The 18,345-nt window shown below is 26.7% G+C and overlaps 1 protein-coding gene across 2 annotated transcripts in view; it reads left to right on the top strand.

Moving 5' to 3' along the window:
- LOC136090268 (uncharacterized) overlaps nt 1–18,345 on the top strand; it is a 68,804-nt gene that overhangs the window by 32,802 nt on the left and 17,657 nt on the right. For both annotated transcript variants that reach the window (XM_065816532.1, XM_065816531.1), the window contains 3 exons: nt 6,326–6,415; nt 9,445–9,537; nt 9,765–9,851. In XM_065816532.1, coding sequence (XP_065672604.1) covers nt 6,326–6,415; nt 9,445–9,537; nt 9,765–9,851 — 270 coding nt within the window. The remainder of the gene's footprint in view (nt 1–6,325; nt 6,416–9,444; nt 9,538–9,764; nt 9,852–18,345) is intronic.

Raw genomic sequence — 18,345 nt, 5'->3', positions numbered from 1 at the left:
TTGTCTGGTATTTTTGTGGCTCTGTGCTGTATTAGCTCAATAATTTGTTCATCCTTCACCAAATAAGAGTTTTTTGCTGGAACTGTGAACTCAAGTAAAGGAAGAACGTAGGTGAAGTAGAGTTGTTTCCATAAAGAAGCATTACCAGATTGGAAAGTGTGTTTTAGGATGCCTAGCATTTGATTTGCTTTACATGAGTTGATGATGGATTGGGTTTCTGCTTTTAGATCATTGGTTATTTGTATTTCCAAGTCACGTTCAGGGGTGGTTGCATCCAATGTAGTTTGAGTTGTTATTGAACAAGGGTCTGGTTCCTCAGCAGTACTCAAAGTGAGTTAAATTTTTTTGGTCAAAGTGCACAACCTTATATTTCTTTGCATTTAACTCAATGAACCAAAATTTAGTCCAATAAACAATTTGGTCAATATCTGATTGGAGTTGAAGTTGAGCAACAAGGGAGTCGACAAAACTCAGAGTTTTAGTGTCATCCACATAGACTTTACAGAAAATTTTTTACGTATTACTTCTGGCAGATCGTTGATGAAAATGACAAATAAAATTGGCCTTAGGACTGATCCTTGTGGAACCCCACTTGTCACGGGTAATCAATTCAATTGGGTGTCACCAAGAATAACTCGTTGAGACCTGTTGAGTAAAAAAGCTTTTATCCAATTGAGAAGATTTTCTTCCATTCCATACATTTTTAGTTTATAAAGCATTTGCTGATATGGCACTTTTAAAAAATACTTTGGCAAAATCCAGAAATATGAGGTCAACTGGTAGTTTTCTGGCCATATTTCCAGTCAAGAAGTCCAATTTTTCAATGGAGAATCGTAATGCATACTTTTTTCTCTAAAAGCTATGTTAAATATTTGATAGAAGACTGTTTGATTTTAGATGCTGCTTAATTGCTTTCTTAACTAGTTTCTCTATTATTTTACATGGAATCGAGATGAAGGATATTGTTCTGTAGTTTGATGGGTCGATTCTGGAACCCTTAAATTTACTTTGGACCATGAACTTGGAACTTTACCATTTTCAAATGATTTTTGAAAGATGAGAGTAAGTGGAGTAGACATTGAAGTAGAACAAATGTAATTTTGTCAGAGCTCATAATCTCACCTGAACTGGAGATTCACATAGTTGAGATCTGATTTGTTACAGAGCATTTACTATTTATGTATGAAAATAGTCTTTTAGGGTTGCATTTATCATTGGCTAGAGCAAATTTAAAGGTTTTCAGTGAAGAACGATTTAGTTTTTTAACAAACTTTTTAGTTTCTCTATATTTTTGGACTAGGGATGTGATTTTCTATTTTGAACTGACTTTATAAGCCCAGAGTGATTTTTTAAGACAAATTAGAAATATTAGTTCTTTTGTCACCCATAGTTTTTTGGAATGATTGTTTCGCATATGAGGGATGAATTAAAGACATTCATTGTATTTGTTGAGCCATAGTTGGTAACATTGTTCTATGTTTAAGTCTTTAAAAATAAATGACCACTCAATCTTATTGAATTCTTTGGTAATTTTGTCATAGTTACCAAGCTTGTAAATGAATTTAGAGCTGTTGAAATGTGATAATTTTATCCTAGAAGTCGGTTTATATTACCAGGTGCTAGATTATGTTGCAAACAATGATGTTGTTCCGACAAGCCAAGTGGAGCACCGATGGTGATTTTGTAAGCACGATATGGAGAGTCACATATGATGAGATCAAGAGTGCTTGTCATAGGGCAATCAGCAGGTTTGAAAGTTGGGACGGTGACAATTTTGTGGAGATGATAATTTTAAATAAGAGAGACAAATAAAGAACCAAGACCGATTTTACTAGAGGAGAAGACTGAATCGGAAGTCCATGTAATCTCTGGGAAATTGAAATCACAGGCAATGATGATACTATTGTATTTTTTGTTCGATGCTGATGTTTTGGCATGGAATATAGCATTTGAAATCTCTGTGACGGCTTCGATGCTAAAAAATGGAGGTCTGTAAATGCAGCCTAGGAGCAGAGTTTAGTTCAGAAGCTTTAGTTCAATCCATAATTGTTCTAAATAGTAACAAACAAAATCTTTGTGTAGTAGGGAATCCTCTAGTTGGTTTGAGATGATTTTATTGTTTATTTAAATAACTACGCCTCCTCCAATTTGGTTAAGATGGTCGAAACTATAGAGGTTGTAGTTTGCCAATACTTCTGCCTTTTTGTTAGCACGCTTTTTGTTTAAGTTGTTAAATGTTTCTTGTTCAAGAGGTGTATGGTCTGGATGAATGTAGATCATACACTTCTTTTTTAATTCATCTATTGAGGCGAGTCGCTTTGCATTAACTAAGAGATAATTGTGATGCTCATTGTGAGTCAAACTCAATGGTGATTAATTAATTTGGTTCGGTTGCTGTTGTAGTTAAACCGATGGTATTGTTGAACTTTTTTGATGAATAAGTTGAGAAAAGCCTAACAACTTTAAAAGTGACATTGTAGTTAAGTTTTTTGAGCATACTTTGGACTGAAATTTTCCTCTGATTATTGTCAGAGGATTTTGACAGGAAACAATTGCTCTTAGATTTTGTTTCTACAATTTTAGCATTTTGTTTGACTGCTGTGATAATAGCTTTATTGGCTTCTGAACCATGCTTGACTGTGCTTGTTCAGTTAAGAGTTATGGTCAAACCAGGAAATGCTGATTTTGGCTGTTGAGAGAGATTCGCTTTTAAAGTAATATTTTCTTTTTCCAGTGCAGAAACACGGATGAGAAAGATGCTGACTGTGGCTATTAGTTTTTATATTGTAGCATCAAGCTTTTTAAAAGCAGGTATATGGTTACCTTGACCTGGTCAGTTCAACATGGTGTGCTCATTATCACCAATGATTTACAAATTGTTTAATCTGATAATCTATATTTGATAAGAGGGCTACCACTCCGAATAACAGTGGATTACCTCTTGGTCGAGAACTTTTTGAGCTTTTTATTCTTTTGTTATTCTAAAATCTTATTAACAATCTTATCATACATCAGAACGCACTTTTTTTTGTGTATTGAGTATGCTACTCATATCATACTCAATACGTAACTCAACGTACGCAATTTCTTTGAGTATAATACTCAATATGCAACTCATAGTACACATTTTTATTGAGTAGAATACTCAATACACCACTCATAATACGCATATTTTTTGAGTATTTTGCGTAAAAATACGCAATTTTTTTGAGTGTAAAATATAAATTAGTTGTTAAAGTATATATTTTTTTATAAATAACAAACAAAAACACTAAATTATAATTTAACCATTATAATTTGTTTTTTAAAATAAATTATTAAGGTTTGCGTGTCGAAAATCACGTCTTGAAGCCTCTAGGGAGTAAGTAGCATTGCTTTTAATGACTTTATGAGCTTGCTTCAAATAACAATTTACAATTTGCTGTTTTACAAGTTGATAAACTTTGAGTTGCTTTGTTTTGTAAGTTGATGAACTTCTAGAGTTTGTATTTGAAATAATGACTTTTTTAATAATTTTTTGTTACTTTTATGAAGCTATAGATGTATATAAGATGCAAGTATTTATCTTTTTATCTATAGTAAATAAGTTAGATAAATAAAATAAATCATTTTAATCTTTAATCTTATATAAACTAAAGTAATTTATATATGTAATCTAATTTAAACTAGTTTTATAATATTGCTTATTTGCTTAACAAAAGTTTTATTTTAGATTTTTTGCTTTATGGAAGATCCGCCAAACGAAAATTAGGTTCAGACTCTAATGTAAAGAGTTTGAGAAAAAAAAAAGAAAAAAGTATAAATAAAGAAGATAAAGAAAATCAGTCTGTAAATAAACAAATAAATTCTGATAGAAGTAATTGTGCCTTAGCCGTATTGTCGATTGAAAATAGTCAACCATCGTGCAGCGAAAGCATAAGCAATGCTTTATTAACAAATATAAGTATTAAACGATATGTTAAAGAGATTAATGAAATTAAACATAACTTGAAAAACAATAAATTTCCGCGTAAAATTTTCAAATTTGGTGACACTTAAAAAACTTACAGTTTGGTTTTAAACTTTTTTTATTGCCGAACCGAAATCAATTTTAAGCCCGGAAAGAAAGACAAATTACATTTTACCTACATTTATTGCTATAAGGTATTACATGAACCACTAGGTAAAAGTGGTAATTTTTTTAAGCATTTTAATTCCACACAATGTAACGGCAAAGACGATTTTATGGCTTGGAAAAAGGCTTATGATGATATAAGTCTTGATAATGATGATGACTCGTTGTTAGATGACAATATTATGGATCTAACTAAATATGTAATGTCATCCAATATGGCAACACAAGAGCTAGGTAACATTCATCTAAAAAGACTTTTAGAGCGTCATAAAATTCATTTACCATGCGAGAAGTCTTTTGTCTATAATATAGTTCCTATGGTAGTTGAAAAGATAAAAAAAACAATCACTAACTGCCTTAGAAAAGCCAAAACTATTACATTAATAGGTGATATCTGGGATAGCCGCCAGCTGGCTGATTTTTTTGCCTTATGTTGCCAGGTTACCTTTGCTGATTTCAGTAAAAAGCTAATAGTTCTTGGTCTTCAACGAATGAGTGGCCCACATAATGCTGAAAATATTATATTGGTTTCAGAAGAAATATTAAATCAATATGATTTCGATAAATCTAAAGTTGACGGTTATGTGAGTGATGGTGGTAAAGCTTTTCTTAGAGCTTTTCCACAAATGCTCAATTATGAATTGGAAAACGGCAATTGGATTAAAGAAGACTTTTGGGAAGAATTGTTTGAGAATGACGACAGTGATGAAAATGATCAGGAACTGAAAGATTAACCTGAAAACAAAATTGAACCTGAAATTAATGAATTGCTTACTGAAGAAATAAATCCACTCCAAAATACTATTAAATTCAGCAAACTATCTAATGAGATTGATACTGAGATTGATGCTACTGGAATTGATGATGCTGATAATTATGAATTTGGGGATCATAGTATAGTAGATCAATTAGAGTTTGAACTCGGCAGCAGAAAAGTACCTCGTTTTGCATGCACAAACCACAAATTTAATATTTCTATACGTAATAATGTGAGGTCATGCAAACGATTGAAAACTATTTTGTCATTGCTTTGTTCATTTACTAAAAAAACTCATCTTTCAACAAAAAAAAAATAGATTAAGAAACGAAAATTTAACTCGTTGGTCATCAAGCTTTTTATTGTTGATTTGTTTTTACAAGCATATAAAAAACATTGTTTTGAAACTATTAAATGTCCAGTTACTCAAGCAGAGATTGAATTCTATTATCATTGATGCTCCCAGCATATAGATTTACGCTTTTGAATCAAAGAAATCGCGTACATATTGGTGACTTGGTACCAAGTTTACATTTATTAATCATGCAATATGAGGAAATGGCTTAAAAAAATGATAAAAAGAAAAAATTTTGCGAATTGCTGATAACTAATGTAAAAAAACAATTTGAGCATGAGCTTAACTCATGCTCAAATTGTTTTTTTACATTATACTGCAGCAGCTGTTTATGCAGCTGCTGCAGATTTAAATGTTTCTAAACTTTATCTATGGTATCAAAGACCGATTGCAAAAGCCACAGTCAATGTTGGACTAAGTTCATTAGTAAACTTGGCAATTGAATTTAATAAAAAAAACGAAAAGATGAAACACTAATAAATCGTGTCTTTTTAAAAAGTAACTTAACCATACTTAATGAAATGGCTGAGTGAAAATAATTCTTCAGTTATTTGAAAATTTTCTTCATTACTTTTGTTTTTGTTTATGAATTGAAAATACATTTTAGAAAAATATAATTTTTTTTTCTCTTTCATTTTGTGTTTCTGTTTGTTCATTATATAAAAAACAATATTACTTTTAGAACAAAATTATATTTTACACTCAAAAAAAAAACGCAAATTACTCAAAAAAAATGTGTATTATGAGTTGTGTATTGAGTATTCTACTTAAGAAAAATGCGTACTATGAGTTGCATATTGAGTATTATACTCAAAGAAATTGCGTACGTCGAGTTGCGTATTGAATATGATATGAGTAATATACTCAATACGCGATACGCAAAAAAAAGTGTGTTCTGATATATATATATATATATATATATATATATATATATATATATATATATATATATATATATATATATATATATATATATATATATATATATATATATATATATATATATATATATATATATATATATATATATGTATATATATGACCAAAAAAATTAAAACATTTATGTATTTGTTTCTACTTTATAAATTTTGGTTTACAGATTGATGATGAACAACAAAAAAATGTGTTAAAACAAAGTATATGTAATAATGAAATAATAGAATCAAAGAAGGATATCATATGTATTCAGGTTTGTTTATCCTATATATATATATATATATATATATATATATATATATATATATATATATATATATATATATATATATATATATATATATATATATATATATATATATGTATATATATATATATATATATATATATATATATATATATATATATATATATATACACACATACACAAAATTAATAATTTGTTTTAATTTCAGAGTTAACCAGTCATTATTTAATGAGTTATTTAAAGTTTTATTTACTAAGTTGAAACAATTGCTATTTTAAATAAACATTTAAAAATAAAAACAGAAAGTTTATCTGTTTAAAAAGAGAAATAAATTTGAGAAGTTTTATCTGTTTAATGTCAAATAAAACTTAGCACAAAAATAAGACCTACCAACCACTGTGTAACACATGTTTTTCTTTTTTAAATGACAACATACTGCATGAGAGTTTTAATAATATAATTTATAAACATTTGATTTATATATGATTTCAAACACTTATAAACAATTTCTCTCAATACTATAGTTCCATTAATTTTAGATTTATTTTTTCTAAATTTTTATATAGTTAATATAATAGTGAGTAATTGTTTGTTTTATTTGTCAATTGTTTTATATAATAAAGTTATCGCAGTAAGGATTTTTGTTTTATCATAAAAAGCACTTTTGGAAGAAAGAAAAAAGAACTAAAAAAGTAAAAAAAAATAATAAGGAATAATAAATAAATAATAAGAATAATAAGGAATAATAAGGAATAAAATAATAAATAAATTAAGGTATGAAAGTAAACCATTTTTTCAATTTTTTATTATTTTTTAATTTCCTCTTGCTTTTTTTTAAAACAGGTTATTTGTTTGATAACTAATTGAACATTGACATCCGTTCAGACATTCATTGATTGGCATATTTAACAAGAGAAAAAAATAATAAAGCAGTTCTAAATACTCACTTCAAAAATAGTTTATGTACAGTATTCATTTTTCCTTGCGAGTGAAAATAGAACAAGAATTGCAGACCAACAAAAACAAAGAATTAGCGCATAGTTATGTTTTGTGCACAAATTTTATCTTTTGTTTAATAATGTTTTAATGTCTTTTTAATTTAATCTTGCATATTTTTCAAATGCAAAAAAATATTTTTGAAAACTCTGCTATGCAAATAATAATTTTATTAAAATAATCTGCTATGAATTAACTTAATATAAAACTCATATATCATTGTAACGGGTGATGCGGAAGTTATCGGACAAATCCTAATTTCATTATTTAAGCATAATAATAGTTTTTGTTGTTTTATGCGTAGGCATAAACGTTCTATAAAATATAAACTTTATTATTTGAAACACAATTATTTAAAATGAGGTTAAATGCAGCTGAACGAAAATCTTTTCGAAAGCGACTAAAAATGTTTTTTGTAATTAAACCTAATATAAAAAAAAAATAATCGTAAATCATTTTGAAAAGGAAGGATTTGCTCGAAGTACAATATATGATAACCTAAAAAGACTTGAAACTGTTCAATCGTTTTCTGATAGAAAGCACCCTGGTCGTCCGACATCCTGGACTAGAGAAAAGAAAGCCGTATTAACGAGACTTGTCAACAATAGAAAAGGGGTCAGTCAGAGAAAAATAGGTATTAAATTCGGTGTAAATCAATCGACAATTGGTTGTCAGTTAAAAAAAATGAATATTAAATATAGAAAACGTGAAAAGACTCCAAAATACACTATAGAACAACAAATAAAGGCAAAGAAAAGAAGCAGGAAACTAGTTAACCAACTCTATAACACAAAATCGCTTCTAGTCATCGATGACGAAAAATACTTTTGTTTTGCAGGGGACAACATGCCTGGAAATTCTGGATACTACACAAACAACAAAAAGACATGCCCAGAAAGTGTTCGTTTTATAGGAAAAGAGAAATTTCCAAAAAAATTATTAATGTGGATAGCCATATCTGACCGTGGTATGTCCGAGCCATTGTTTCGCACTTCCTAGGCTGTAGCGATCAATTCATCAATCTATATTAATGAATGTTTAGAAAAACGACTTCTTCCATTTATTCACAAGTATCATGGAGACTTTAACTATTTATTTTGGCTAGATTTAACAAGTTCTCATTATTCTAAAGATTCTCTAAATTGGATGGACCAATATGTCTATTACATTGATAAAGAATCCAATCCCCCAAATGTGCCTCAAGCATGACCAATTGAAAATTTTTGGGGACATTTGGCACAGAAGGTTTATGAGGGAGATGGGCAAGCTTTAACAGAGCAAGTTTTGATTGATCGCATTAAACTAAAACTACAAGAAATTGATTTAAACTTTTTACAGTCGCATATGAAAGGTGTCAGAGCAAAATTGAGATCAATTGCAGATGGTGGTGTTTTTTCATATAAAAAATAATATATTTTTATTAAAAGATAAATGCTTTATTTAAAAAAAATATAATAGTAGTTTGTTTTTTTATTTATAAATAAGTTATTGACGTTTTTATTTTGTCCGATAACTTCCGCATCACCCGTTATATTTTGAAATATATAATAATAATAGTATTGCATATTTTACAGCTTTTTATGTGTCTATGAGTTTTACTAGTTAAATTATTAGGAAATAAGTTACATTTTTATTCATAGTGTTAACAACAAAAAAAAAGATAATTTTTAAGTTGATATAATTTTATGTGTAATATATATATATATATATATATATATATATATATATATATATATATATATATATATATATATATATATATATATATATATATATATATGGTTTAAAAAAGTTTTTAAAAAAGGGATTAAAGAATGTTGTTTAAACAAATCTATAATTTTTCTGAAGAAAGTGTTGCTCATAAATTTGAAAAATTTAAACCAGAAAAGTAATAAGGTCAGAAAATTTAAACCAGAAAAGTTTGAGGATGAAATAATGTGTAATAAACATTTTTTCTATGTGTTTTTGAGTGTTTGTGTGTGTGTGTATGTGTAAACATATTAATAAAGTTGTTTTATAAAACTTTTTTAAATATTTAGAGCGATGAAGATGATGATGAGGAAAATAAGCACTTAGGCCTTAATTTATCCAAAACAAACAATTATAAACTCAAGGAACCTCACTGTCTTCAGGTTGCACTTTCTATTTTAAATATCTGGTTGTGTACTTGAGAAAAATTAGTAATCAGTTTGCACATAATAGTAGTAGTTTTGCACATAGTGGGTTGAGCTTAAAATACTATTGATATTAATAAAATTGTAAAAAAATAAATTTTGTTCTTCTTTTTTTAAAAATTTACTATAAAATGTTGTTTTTACTATCATTTGTGTATTATAATATTTTATTTTTTAATAATTAGAATGACAAAGTGAACTTGAAAATAAATTTATTGAATACGCCTACACAAACAAGCAATTGTGTGGTCAAGAAACCCTTTAGTGTCCAGGTTCTGCTTTTTATGTCAGTTAAAATCGAATGTTTTGAAATTTTGATTTGTTTATATTTGTTTTGTTTTTTCCTAATTTGTGTAAAAAATTTTTTTTTTTTAATTTTCATTATTTACTTGTTTGACTTTTTTTTTACTCTTGAATATGTATATATTACAAATGAAAATATCTATATATATATATATATATATATATATATATATATATATATATATATATATATACATATATATATATATATATATATATATATATATATATATATATATATATATATATATATATGTGTGTGTGTATGTCTGTATGTCACTGTTATTAAAAAAAAAGAGCAATTATATATTAGTAGAAAATCACTTAAAAATTTTTTCCATTTGACACTGTGTTTCATCAACAAAGATTCATCAGAAATGAATGATCAAATTAATAAAACTTCAATTTATACCAAAAATTAAATTACAGGAAGTTGCAAATGTCTTAACTACTGTAAATTTTCACACATTTTTGGAATTTGCTGACACTATTATAAAAAGAATTCTTTAGAAATGATTACTTATGCTATTTTTTTAAAAAATGTTTTTTTAAAAAGGGTAGTTAATGTAAATATTATTTGAACTCATTTATTTTTATAGTTTTTTAGGAGAAACTTATTTTTGTGCCTACATTTAGAAATTAATTCCGATCTTTTGTTTAATAAGCATTCTTGATTTGCATGTGTAATTATTTCAAATTTTTCTTGTAGGCATAGTATGCATTTTTTGGAAATATTGTTATATGCAGGCGCTGTTTTAAGGATAGACCAATTCAGTATAAAATCATCAATATTTTTTTCTTTTAATTCCCATATATATTTTGACAGCATGGTGTCTTTTGAATACTTTTTATTCTTGAAAGATTGCTTATTTTTCCTTGCGAGTGAAAATAGAACAAGAATTGCAGACCAACAAAACGTTTTTTCCATCACCCTCTGTTATGCCAATATATTGTTTACTAGGTACATTCTTAGAGGGAACAACACATTTATATACCGCATTTTTTGATAAACAATTTCCACTCATTGGACAACTGATTTTTTGTTTACAATTACAATTTTCTATAGTTTTTTCATTTAGGATTTCTTTTTTGTTTAACAAAGCCTTATTGTGACCTTTTATAATTCTTTCCATATTTTTTGTGCAACTGTAGCTAACATTTTATGTAATTTATTAGATCGCGGGAAATGCTTATCGACCAATTTTAAAAACACTTTTTCCTAAGTTAGTAGAAACATTTTTGCTATATGGGGGGTTGAACCAAATTACATTTCTAGTTCTATTTCGTTTTTTTGTATTCTTTTTTTCAGGGTCAAATTTTAGTTCAAAATTTTCAAAACCACTTTTTTTTAGGGCATCTTCAAATATTCGTTTAGAGGAATTGAATACATTTTCATTTGAGGAGTTTTGGTTTAGTCTGTTATTAATTGAAATCGGGATATGTTTTAGAACTTGGGGTGGATGGTTAGAGTTAATGTTAATATATAATAGTTTGGTTTTTTGAAAGGCTTATATGAATTTTCAGAGAGGTTAAATGTGACATCAAGAAAATTCACAATTTTTAAATTTATGTTTATTTCGATTTGAAAGCCAATATTTTTTAAATTTCAAAATTTGGCTTTCAAATTGAAATAAACATAAATTTAAAAATTGTGAAACACAGTGTTGAAGAAATCAAAAATTAGATAAGTGTTTTTACTAATTTATTATCTTTATTAATTTATATATATATATATATATATATATATATATATATATATATATATATATATATATATATATATATATATATATATATATATATATATATATATATATATATATATTTATATATATGTATATATATACATATATATACATATATTTATATACATATATATATATATACATATATATTTATATGTGTATATATATGTATATATAATACATATATATATATGTATATATATGTATATATATATATATATATATGTATATATATATATATATATATATATATATATATATATGTATATATATATATATATATATATATATATATATATATTATATATATATATATATATATATATACACATACATGCAAGCTGCTCCTTTAAACAGCTTTTTAAAAGTGCTTTTAGTTTTTTCTTGAGGTATTTATTTATTCATTAAATAAATTCTTTATTAAATACAAAGTTTTACTATCCATTTATTTATAAAAATCTTTACTTATTTATTTTTACTTATTTAACTTTACTTATTTGATAAAAATTAGAGAAATAAAGAGCTAATAAAGTTTTTACTGCTTATAAAAACTATTTTATATTTTTTTTACTGTAATAGAAACCAGGAAGTTTAAGAACTATTACAGCAGTTCAGATTCCACAATAAAAGTGTTTAAATCGGTGAGAAGAAGTAATTTAATTAAAAGTAATCATGATTTTAAAATGAGAAGGATTTAAAAAAAAGAGTTTTTAATAAAATAAAAAGTGAAAGTATTTTTACCTACATATGCATATTTGTTTATTGACAAAATAAATTTTTAAATGCATTTATTTGCAAATTAACAAAACATAACATTTGTCAATTTTTTTCACCTATATATGTCACAAATATGTCATCTTATTATCTAAAAAAAAATTGAATAAAAGGAAAAAAAGACATCACATATAAAATTTTTTTGTCAGAATGTTCAAATTGACATATTGATCCTTAAAACTCCATAGAATCCATAGATGTTCCTCACCCCCACAGCTCTCATACATGTCTTACCTAGACACATGTTTAGTGTTTTTCACTGCTTCTAGTCTATACCGCAGTTGCTGCTGTTAACACAACAGTTGTCATTGGTGTTGTTAAACACCGTAGTATATATCAACATTACAGCTTCTGTTACAAAAAGCAGGTTCCAAATAATATGGAACCGATTGTGACAATGATTGAACATTGAAACAGTCATGATTAAATAATTGAACAATCTATTATGATTAAATAATTAGAAGCAAGAACATGTTTTAAATTGAAAATATAAACAGATAATAAACTTACTTTATTATGAGATCATTTTTTAAATGTTTGTTGAAAAGCCTACTACAAAACCTGTTTCAAAGCAATAAGTTCCTATATTAAACTAAATAATAATCATTATTAACAATAGATATCAGCAAAAAAGGTATGCTAAGCTGTCTATTAACACAAAATGTCACAACAATAAATCACAGTAGCACATAGCTGTTGTGTTTTAGCATTTGACTTTAGTTTTTTTTATAATAAATAGCCACATATAATAAAGTTATAGGTATGCTAAAATGCTATTAAATGCTAAAAGATAGTTGGATTTCCAGCAACAAAACTGGGTTTCCAGTAAAATAATTTTTAGCAAATAAAATTGTTTATAAATTACAATATAAATTTGTATTTACAAAGTACATTTGTAAATACTAATTTAATTTTAGTTTAAAAGTTTTTATTGTGAAAGTTTATATATATTAGGGGCTATTCTAGACTATTTTTGACAGCGTTGACCTTATTTGGGTGCCGTTCAAATTAAAATTTGAGGATGTTTTTTTTTTTTATGTTTTATATGACGAATATTGTTTTTTTTTTTGTTGCAAAAAAACCCTGATTTTCTGCTAAATTTCTCAGGGATGAGAAGGGTACCCCCGCCCAATAATACAGCCCCTGTATATATATATATATATATATATATATATATATATATATATATATATATATATATATATATATATATATATATATATATATATATATATATATATATATATATATATATACAGATAGATGTTCGTTTTCCGCTATAAACTCGAAAACTTTATTTTATAGCAAAAAAGTAAAAAATGAAATTTGTTTTTAGTCGATTGGAAAGGGATTATGGCGAAAAAATAATTTTAAAAGTTGATTTAATAAGGACTTATGTTCATTTTAGTAAAAAATTAACTAAAAAAATGTTTTTGTCATTTTTAACTCGATTTTATTCGCATTACTAAGTTACGCAAATTTCTGTTATGCAAGCAATATTCAAATTTTTAATTGGGCTTGGTTCTAATTTTAATTTTGTAAATAAAGTGAAATGCAAGAGTGCAGTTGGATTTGTTAAATATTTGATTTGTTAAGTATTTGTTTATTAATAATATTTATTAATTTTTATTTTATATATAATAATATTATTATTATTTAATAATAAACAAATTATTAACAATATTTATTAATTGATTGTTTAAATATTTGTTATGGTTAAACGTAAACCTCAGTTAAGTGTAACAGAAAGTTGTATTATGAAAATCAGCACTTGAGTTTGTGCGGTCTTTACACTGTCGATTCTGAATTACAAGGTTCTATTTTTACCCAAAATGAACTAAACCAAATTGCAGATGAACTTTTTAATCAAGAAAAGATTCTTCACTATACCAAAATATTAAAGCAAAATCCATATAATGGCGAATCTGGAAACTATTCAGTTGATGTGATCAAAGAAGCCTTAATCTCCAAGATCATTCAAATGGTCAGAATAGATGTTTCCAAATCATCAACTACTGAAAAAGGTTATATCATCTAATGTTGGAATCACTAGATCACCCTTAGGAAAATTGACGACCAATGGTTCGATTTTGACTCCAAATATCATCAACTAAAACCTATACATAATTTTCTCTTCAAGAATATTTAAGTAAGAATTTGTCTTGCCCTGCTAATGTATTTGTTCTGCAAGGTGATCTCGAAGCTCTGACGGTTGAATTCATGAACATAGGGAGGACTCTTACTCTTACGGTTACGAACATAGGGAGGACTCTTATGGTTGAATTCTTGAACATAGGGAGGAAAAACAACAATCAATGCGGCTCAGCAGTTCTCAACATGACGATGATGCTGTTGCTGCAATCCAAGTCAAAGATGCTGATCATCACGCAAAAGTCCACGAAGAAGACGAAATGGAGACAGATGAAAGGCGAGTCAAAGATGCAAATTGTTATGCAACAGCCTGCAAAGAAGAAGACGAAATAGAGGCAGATGAAAGGCAAGTCAAAGATGCTGATCATCACGCAAAAGCCGCAGGAAGAATTAGTTGACCTTTTGGCATCTAAAGGTCTGGATGTCTCTATAATCCTAAAAATAGAAATTTTAATTGTTTTTAACAATAAATATAATATATATATATTTTGAATATTAATTAATACTATCATAATTTATATTTAGTAACATTTATAATTATTGATTTCATTTTATTTATTTTAAGAAAGTGGAGAATTTTTTTATAGGTTTTAAAAATAGAAAAACTTTGTGTTAAGATAAAGAGGTAAATGCATCTATATCAAGTCAAATTTAAAGCAAAATATTTACAATGTAGGTAGTAGATTTTCTGCTGTTTGCAATAGATGTCTTCACTGTTCCGATAATTTCATGCACACGCATATTTAATAGTTTGTCATTGTTCTTTATGCGCAGAATCGCATGAAAACAAGTAAATTAACATATAAATTAAGATAGTAACCTTGAAAGAAACAGTTGTTTACTTAAGATTTTTTTTTTTTTTTCATAAAAAAGACATTGATTTAGCTTTATATAAGTTTATTTTAACCATTTTAAATCTAAAATCTATACTGTTTATATGTTTTTGTTATATAACATTTGTAATCAAGGAAAACAAAAACAAAAAAACTAGTTTGTACGTTGAGAGTAAAAGCTCTAAATAGTATTTAATTTTGAATAATAAAAACGAACTTTCGGGAAGTATATATATATATACGTATTCATTGACAGATTTCAAATTTTATGTTTAAATTATTCAGTGTTCAGTTTTTATGATGTGTAAAGTATATATACGCTAAAGTGTTGACTTTTTTACAATAAATATGTCCTATATTATTTTCTAATGAATAATCATGTATAACAACATAAAATCATATTCAATTACATTAATTTTTCAAAAAGATCACCTACCATTAAAAAACAAAAATATTTCTAATTGTTAAAACAATATTGTATTTGCATTTGCAGTTTGTAATTAATTTTCTTTTTTTTTTTTTACATCTTAATATTAGACAAAATAAATTTTAAATTAAGTTTATCATTGAGTTTATACATTGAGGCAAGTCTTGAGCAACTTTTATTGCTCTTTCAGCACATATATTACTGCACTATATGTTTGCAATAATTAATGGTTCTTTAGTCCAATGCGTTTTCAAACAAGTAAGACTTTCTTGCAATTACCAACTTTCTTGATATCTTCTTCAAGATCACTAAAATCATTTTCATTAAAAATTTGTTTCCCAAACCATATTTTGTGACAGTTACTACTAACAAAATTACTATTAGTAATAGTTATGTAACTACTTCAAGTTGTTCTCTAGATGAGTTAACAGGAAAAAACTTAAAAATGCATAAATTGCTCTTGAATTCCACAGTGAAGAGATGGTAATGTATTAGGAAAATTTCATTTAAAGTAAATATCCATTTTTGTAATTTTCAAGATTGAATTTAATGAAAGAAAGACCCAGTTTTCATTTTTAAAATTTTTTATATATGGCATTATTAAGTTTTTTACTTTTCTCATCCCTGCTTTATATATTGATAAACGATTAGGTGTGTCTATATCTAATCCAATATCTTTAACTATAAAATTGCACACTGCTGCAACTTTACTTGATGATAACTTTGCTGCTGTTTATAATTTCAAAACTGATAAAGTTGTGCTTTTCTGGAGTTAGTATCGAGAATTGGTGTGTCAAAACATTCATCCCCACTAGTCTCAATAACCATAGTATCAGAATCAGTATTAATATCAGTATCTTCTGTAGATGAGTTTTCATTTTGGATGCTTCTGATTCTCTTTGATGGATGAATTTTTGTTAGGTCAGCTACTTTATTAGAACAATAGCCTGCTCTTCCTTGTGTTTCTATCTGCATATTGTAAAAATTTTTGTCTTCATTTGTTAGCCATTTACTTTTCAAATCAGTAATATCAAACAATTGAGCTATAAATGTATTAACTGATTTTTTTAATTTTCTTAAATATTTATCATAATCTGTTATTAGATTTTTTACTTTACGATGAACTGATTTCATTGATAAATGAAGGAAATCAAAATTTTTTCCACAATTCTCTCAGTTTTAAGCAAATTATTTTGATTCGATTTAACTTTGACTTTTCTATTACACACAGTAATTACAGGATTCAAATTGATTTGAATCCTGTAATAACTGTGGCTTTAGATGACATTTTTATAAAACTGTTTAAATTGTCCATACTGAATACGCTTTTCTAGTAACAAAGTGAAATCTATTTTATTCTAAATTCTTTGTCCAATTTTTCTTGTTTTTGTTAATTAAATTCTTTGATTGCTTATGGGTGATTCTCCAGAAAGGTAGCAATATACTGTCACCACTAATTTTTTCTTTCAAGTTGATACTATTTTTATTTTTAACGGGTACAAATAATAATTTTACAGCTCATACAATGTTAAACTAATCTAACCCAATCCAAAATAGTATTTTCAGTGAATAAATTATGTTCCACAGACTGTGACAAGTCACGTCCGTGGAATGTCACCACCCAAACCTTTTGCTAATCCCAAGTAGTTTAATCCTTGATAGAAGTACTTTACTTTTTTTTAATGCATAATAAATAATTAAAAATACATTAAAATTAGAGTTGACATTATTTTCCTCAAAACATATTTTCAAAGTAACTTTTATGTGAAGCTCGTGTCACCAGCTCAAGTGTCTTGTCTGTAGATAGAGTTATTAACATCAAAAAAAAGCTGTAGGATGAAGCAGTAGTGCTCTCTGTTGCTGTCCTAGCTGAAATACCAGACATTTTTATTAATGAGTAAAATTGAAGGAAGGTTTGGTGGAATTGTTTTGTGTTAATAAGCGTCGAAGCTTTAAAAGTTGAATTTGTTAGTGTGAGTGTGTCACATCTGTGGTAAACATTTATAGAGTATACAAATTTATTTTTTTATAAACAATAATTTTAATTACTAGCTATTACCTGGAAATGTTTACTCCAAGGGGAACAGAGTCCTAGCCTCAAAAAATAGCACCCCTTTTAGACTTTTTCCTTTAATCTGTCACATCTGTGGATGTCACATCTGTGGGATACAGGAAGCAACAGACGTGACACCAGTAGAATGGACGTGACAACAAATAACAATTTTACTTGTATGTGGATTTTTTAATGTCTATTTATACTATTTTTAAAATTTTAAAACTTTGCTCATTTAGCCAATTAATTATTAGAGAAAAAATAAATGTTTCAAGTCTGATAGATTACAAAGATGGGAAAGATAGAAAAAACTAGAGAATTGAGAAAACTAAGTATGAGAAAGGCGAGGGAAAAGATAAAAGCTGAAAACCCAGAAAAGTATGAAGAACAAAAACAAAAAGACAGAGAAAGAAAAAAAGCAACACGGAAGAAAATTCATGAACTTTCAGAAAGGGATAAATAATCAGTAAGAAAAGGTTG

Source organism: Hydra vulgaris, chromosome 13 (assembly GCF_038396675.1).
Source record: "Hydra vulgaris chromosome 13, alternate assembly HydraT2T_AEP".
Lineage (NCBI taxonomy): Eukaryota > Metazoa > Cnidaria > Hydrozoa > Anthoathecata > Hydridae > Hydra > Hydra vulgaris.
This window is presented reverse-complemented; position numbering and strand designations above follow the sequence as displayed.